The 6,807-nt window shown below is 26.8% G+C and overlaps 1 protein-coding gene across 1 annotated transcript; it reads left to right on the forward strand.

Annotated features, from left to right (window-relative positions):
* The first annotated feature begins 751 nt into the window (after window positions 1-751).
* LOC111043166 (tetratricopeptide repeat protein 4) lies at window positions 752-4,433 on the forward strand. Its single transcript, XM_022328047.1, has 8 exons — window positions 752-936; window positions 1,309-1,453; window positions 1,562-1,851; window positions 1,922-2,114; window positions 2,186-2,303; window positions 2,386-2,542; window positions 3,277-3,456; window positions 4,276-4,433. The coding sequence occupies exons 1-8, from the start codon at window positions 923-925 to the stop codon at window positions 4,361-4,363; spliced, it is 1,185 nt and encodes a 394-aa protein (XP_022183739.1). The 5' UTR covers window positions 752-922; the 3' UTR covers window positions 4,364-4,433.
* The last annotated feature ends 2,374 nt before the right edge of the window (window positions 4,434-6,807 follow it).

Raw genomic sequence — 6,807 nt, forward strand, 5'->3', positions numbered from 1 at the left:
TACTGCCACCAAATTATTTTTTAACTCTTAATGCGTACGTGAAAAACTGGTCCTCACAGTTTCTCAATTTCCTAACAGACAGTACAGCATTGAAATATACGATTTTTAATGACGAGGGGCATGGGCAATACTCCATCTGGTTACTTTTTAGAAAAATGTATTGAGGGGCTTCTGCCCCACCACCCCTCTACCAAAGTTGGGCCAATAAAATGATAAATGGTCGGAACACATTTTTTCAAATTACCAATCAAGTTTTCTCTAAACATGTATATAATGTATAACTATACACAAAAAAAATAAAAATAAATATAAAATACATAATACTATAGTCTAGAAGACCGGCAAATAAAAGTTTATGTTTTCAATTTATTGTCTGATGCATCAAACGGATTTTGAGCTTATTTGAAAAGCACTGCTAGTTGTCCAAAAATAATGCATTTTGTATTAAAACCCAGGCCCTAATTGTAAGTATTTACAATTTAGTTGAACAACTTGGATCATAATGGTCCATTATCAATAAGGTGTTCTAAATTATAGTTGCAATAAAAAATTCGTCAAAAAATTTGTACCACTATCTTAGTCCGTGGTTTGTACCAGCTCTAGGGGCATAATATGACATCAGACCACAGTAGACCATTTTGTCAACCTATATTACTACATTCTCTTTCGGGCAACACTGCTTGGTGGGCATTCCAGTTATCATATTATAGAGTTCAATGGATTTAAGATATCTCTTATCATGATAATATCACAAGTCAATAATAAACAATATTTATTATTTTATAACACATTTTCGATTTTCGATTTCAATTGTGAAACATTATTATTTCTTGTTCGAAAATCGGAAATGAAACATTTTGTTTATTGAACATCCTATTATCTAAAACACTTATTATAGACCTAACATTTTTTTACAACAAAAATGGAAAACATACTGTAAGTATGACTATTATAATTAAATTGTCATGTTATAAGATGACTACTTATATAATATATTGTGTTTCCTTGGATAGTCATAATATTTATTTATTATTACACCTATAGTCTTTAAAGTGAGTGCTCTTAAAATTCATTGAAAGCACTCAAATAAGCATATAAAAACATTAAAATAAGTGAAAAAGTTAATAAATTTTATCGAAAAAAAAAACTTTAAATTTTAAAATGTCATGTTCTGACAAAGCGTAAGTTTCCAAAGCACTCTGCTAGATTTTATGTTAATATAAATTAATTAGCAAATGCTTGGAGTTCTACACCCTGATTATAACTGATATAATAAACATTGTAATTTTATAAACACAATTTTTTTAGAGGATCTGGTGACTCTAAGCAGCCAATGACAGATGAGGAACGTGAAAAACTTGCTAGTCGTCTTGATGAAGATTTAGATACATTTATAGACAATCTACAGAAAACTCCATATAAAGATGGTTGGAAAGAAGAGACTTGGCGGGAGGTGATAATTATTAATTTTTATTCTAATTTTTATAAATGTTTAGCTTAAATACTTTTAATTATCATTTAACCATCTTTTTACTTCTGAATTGTTTTGATTATTCCATAGGAAATGGAACAGCACCCATTTTTTATGACTAAGGCTCCTAAACCAGAAGACGAACCGTCTCCTTTAGTTGAGGGCTTGCAAAAGCTTAGATATGATCCAGATGATAACACTCCTGAAGAGTTGGCCACTAAACATAAGGATGACGGAAATTTTAATTTTAAGTGCCGTAAATATAAATTGGCCATAATGTCATATCAAGAAGGCCTTAAATTAGATTTTCAAAATAATGAACTCCGTGCTCAAATGTTCAATAATATGTCTGCTTCACATTATTTTTTAAAAAATTTTAGGTATTTTTTGAATTAGTATTTATTATATACGATTTTAATATATTATATTTTTTTTACAACACATGTTTAGATCAAGTTTGACAGCTGCTGAACATGCGCTCAAATTGAAACCAAACTATGAAAAAACCATATTAAGGGCAATAAATTGTTGCATTCAGTTGAAAGAGTTTGATAAATGTTTAGATTTGTGCGATACATATTTGAAATTTGTACCAGAGGATAGTAATATTATAAAAATTAAAAAAGAAGCCATCAAATCTAAAGTAAATTTGTGTAATTAAGAGTTGAGACTGTAATATTTTTAGGTCTTTATTAAAATGTTTGAATTGATTAGAAGATCATGGAGATGGAAAAAAGAAAAGTTGCAAAGATTCAAAAACAAAAAGAAGCAGATCAAGCAAGGTTGTTAAATGAGCTTAATAAAAGACAATTGCACATAATTGGCAAAAATGGTAATCATACTTAATAAAATTTAATTTTGTGTTGTATAAGTATGCTAATAATTATATTACTTTGTTGATGATTACACCTTAGATGGTCCAATTAAAGAATTAGAATCACTTGATCCAAAAGTGCCTGGTTTAATACAGCCAGTACATTTAGTCGAAAATCGTCTTGTGTGGCCAGTTGTTTTTTTATATCCTGAGTATAAAACTTCTGATATGATCCAAGAGTTTTATGAAGATTCTACGTCAGTATATTTTTATTTAAATATTTATACTTTAATACATTTTAATATTTTAAGAGGCAAAAATATCCCAAAAGAATGTATTAAAATACTAAATCACTATCCATTACACTTAGTATTATACAATTGTTATCTAACTTAACTGAATGAATGTTTTAATAATAATTTGTTTCGTATTTACGTTATTTTTAAAAAAGTATTTCTAAAAATGGGATATTAATTATGTTTCCATAGTTTTTTTGGGATTTTGAATAATGCAATTCACAAAAAATTGAAATGTTTAAAAAGATTAATGAACACTGAATCTTATACATTTTTAAATGCTCATTAGAGAACTAGGGGACATAATATAATATTAAAATATTTATATCCTAAGTTATTTTGTTAGATTTTCATTAAAAAATCTACATCATTTCAATTCAGAAGTTACTTTTTGATTATTTTATGTGGCTTAAATAATGTTTTTAAACATTAAGACAACACAATTTAGAATTTTTCTTTCGTGGATTGCTTAATTAATATTTAAAAATTGAATATACATAAAAAATAAAAAAAATAAAGTTTAACATGTGCACATTAGGTATCTATTTTTTAAAGATTTTTTCAGTATTAATTTATTTTAGATACCTAGTTCAATATTATAGGCGATTGCATTATTCAAATCTTGTAGTAGGCTTATAATTTATTGATTCACCCAGTTCTTATTTTGTAATTATTGTTTAAATATATTTTTCAAGGTTTTATACTCACTTAGTAGAAATGTTTTCTGAAAGACCAGAATGGGATGTGGATGGAAAATACAATGCTGATGTAGTAAATGTTTATTTTGAAATTGTAAACAAACATAAAACTGGCACAAAAGTTACAAAAATTGATGCAAAAACATGCACATTGTTTGAAGCATTGACAGTATTAAGGTAATAATAATAAAAAAAATTCTTTTAACTTTTATCTTAAGTTTAAAGATTGCATTCTCGTATTTGTTAACACACAAAAAAGAGCGTAAATGTGCTTTCATGTTATAGACAATATTTGTGTAAATGTATGTACGATTTTCTTTTACTAATTGAAAACCTCAGGGCTACAACCAAACATGTCCTTTTTTGTTTTAGTTAAATTTAAACAATGTTTAATCCTATCACCATCAAAAGTTTTCTGAAATCCAAATTAAAATTTGGCTATTTTCAATTTTTCAAACAAATTTAAATCAGATTTAAATATTTTATTTAAAGAATAAAAAATAAAAGTAAAAAATGTTATCCTATACACATAATGCATAGTTAATAAATAATATAAAAAAATTTAAAAATATTGATTAAAACAAAAGTTATTTTATTTGTCAGGTCTTTCTGAAATACTGTTTAACTATGCGCCTGTGAGTAAAAGGTTTCATTAATTTTGAAACACTTAAAATTTTAACTTGTTTTAACGATTTGTGTTAAAATGTATATTTATTAAAAATAGTATTTGTGTACCACAGTATCATCTATCATCATTGATATAGGAAAAAATTCAATAATATAAAATATATGTATATACATAAATAAAATTAATGAAAAATGTTACTGATGATTTATCTTTTGTGTTGTATACTCATTGTTCATATTAAATTATTAAAAATGTTATCTACAGTTTTTAATAGTTGTGACCCATATAATGACTTTGAATGTTTAGTTTTATAGTTTCTTATGCATTTTAAAATATTTAAATGTATCTAATTTTTTATATTTATATAGATGTCCGATTGACAATGGAACACCAGTGTTTTTGATTTTCATTGCCGGAAGTCAGTTTGAAAAAGAATTCTTAGCAGAAGTACCATAAACAGTTCAAATATTGTAAAATTGTATACTACTTCGGTTTATTTTCATTATACTATTGTTTATTGTTGGAATTGTGTGTTTTACTACTTTGTGTATTATAAACTTAGAAGTATGAACATTTTGTATTAAGTGTTCAGATGTCAATACCAGTCCATTTCCATGTTTAAGCTGTGGTTAATATTCTACTATAAAGCAATACTAGGTTAAGGTCCATAGTAGGACGAACATTGCTGTCGAACACATTTATTCATGTTTCATGATCCAACAAACAACTCCAATGTGCTTTGAAATGTTTGACAATGGCGTTTGTTCAACTCCCACAAAAGATTTACCGAGCGTATTATTCATTTTCATGTTAGGATATCTATTGTAGTGTGAACGTAGTTTTTCTGAATATTTTAATTTAAATTTTTTTTTATGAGCTACAAAGACATAATAATTACTAGTGCAGCTATTGTTTTCATGGTGTTGATGCCTTGAGTAAAAAAAGTAAATATTTGATGAAAGATGTTGTGACTACAAGCAATTTTTGAAAGTAGGTGTTGTCATAATGGAAATGGATTATCTAATGATGGAACATTCAGGATTCAAAAATGTTACAAGATTGTTAGATTTCAAGCCATTGCTTGAATTATTGGTTCTCATTTTCTCAAATTGGGAAGGATAGATTTAAGAGGAATAATCTTACCAAATGTGCAGTTAGCCATAAAATTACATTTTTTTGGCCACGGGCAATTCTTAAATCAGTTTGAATGTATTTTTTTTTAAATTTCAAAACAATTAATTTCTAATATAGAACCAGAATTATTATCCATAGTTGAAGCCCTAGAATTTTATGTTCAGGTAAATATTAAATTATAATATTAATTTTATAAACATCATGCAATTGAAAAATTTCAATATTGTAATACCAAATATGCAGTTAATATATATATAAATGCTAAATGGTACACAAATAATTTTATCATAATAAATTTTAAAAAAAGGGGTAAGTAGATGTCACTCTGCTGTACAGTAGTCAGTAGGTTACAAGTGGGTCGCTGTTATGGATGGTGTTAAATTTGAATTCAATTATATACAATTATTGTATACAAAAACGATTTTGTTTCACCGTCTGTCAGTATATTACTTAGTAATTTAATATACCATTTAATAATATTGTGATTAAGGTAATTTATTTTACTAGTAAGCATTAGTACTACAGAAGAGTAGTAATAAATAGTTCAACACATGTTAAAATACTTTGAAAATGTTATGGTATATGCTGTATAGAAAATGCTAATAAAAAACATTCAGTGAACATTTGATGGCTAGAGGTTAGGTTAGTGTAAGTGGATGTCGCTCTGCTGTACAGTAGGTTACAAGTGGGTCACTGTAATGGATGGTGTTGAATTTGAATTCAATGGTATAAAATCATTGTATACGAAAAACGATTCTAAGCGAAGGCGGTCTGCTAGCTTATAAAACAAAAATCAGCCAATCAAAATTGTGTGCTAAAAATAGAGGTTTTATCCCAACCAACTATTTAAATTATACATGTTGTATTGCACATTTGCACATGCACGCACCGAAATTTTAAAATAATCCTAGGTTCCTCGGTAACGGTTCAATATGCGACCTTCACTCTGGAAAAACTAATTTCAAAACAAGTTCTTCTGGCTGAAAGTGTTTTTCACCTCTCCGCAAAAAAAAAAAAAAAATATGAATTGAAAATTGAAAATCTTGTCACAAAAAGTTATCAGGATAATATATCTCCGACACACATTTTGTTCAAATAGATGGATAAATATATATTTTAAATTGCTTTCATTTAGGTAATGCACAACACTCAGTTATTATTATGAATTTTTTAAATAATAATTATTTATTTTGAAATATTTATTTATAAATACATTCCATGTAAAAAATATAATTCAAAAACATCCTGAATTAACATGTTCATTCTAATGTGGCTTTACACTAATTAGTTTACCTAAGTTACATTAGTACTATTGTCCACGTGTCAGTTACTTCAATAAAAATATATTTGGATTTTAGAAATGAATCATTTTTGTAAAATTATTGGTGATGGTTAGTTGCAATACTATTCAACTGTACTCTGTAAATATATGTGTGCAGTAGAATTTTAGTAGAAAAAGAAAATGTCAAATCGAAACTTGGGGGCGATGATCTGAGTTAGGATGAATTAGATTAGATGTGTCTGATAAAATAAAACTTTTATATAATATAAAGTTAGTACAAACTTAATATCACATTTCCAATTTGAAATTGGAATCATTAGCTTTCAGATAACGGATTCCTATAGACTTGATTACGTCTTTTGACATATAGATGTATTAAACATATGCTTTACGAAAACTATACAATATTGAAGTGTCTGGCTTATAGGTACACAATAGTAAATGTAAAAGTTAAATGACAGAATAGAATATTATTTTCATTTAA

Source organism: Myzus persicae, unplaced genomic scaffold (assembly GCF_001856785.1).
Source record: "Myzus persicae strain clone G006 unplaced genomic scaffold, MPER_G0061.0, whole genome shotgun sequence".
Classification (NCBI taxonomy): domain Eukaryota; kingdom Metazoa; phylum Arthropoda; class Insecta; order Hemiptera; family Aphididae; genus Myzus; species Myzus persicae.

What these genes read in the sequence shown, in the direction of transcription:
- LOC111043166 (XM_022328047.1), top strand. An exon ending in AAGAAGAGACTTGGCGGGAG is followed by an intron (nt 1,454 to 1,561) that starts GTGATAATTATT and finishes ATTATTCCATAG; the next exon opens with GAAATGGAACAGCACCCATT. An exon ending in GCACATAATTGGCAAAAATG is followed by an intron (nt 2,304 to 2,385) that starts GTAATCATACTT and finishes ATTACACCTTAG; the next exon opens with ATGGTCCAATTAAAGAATTA.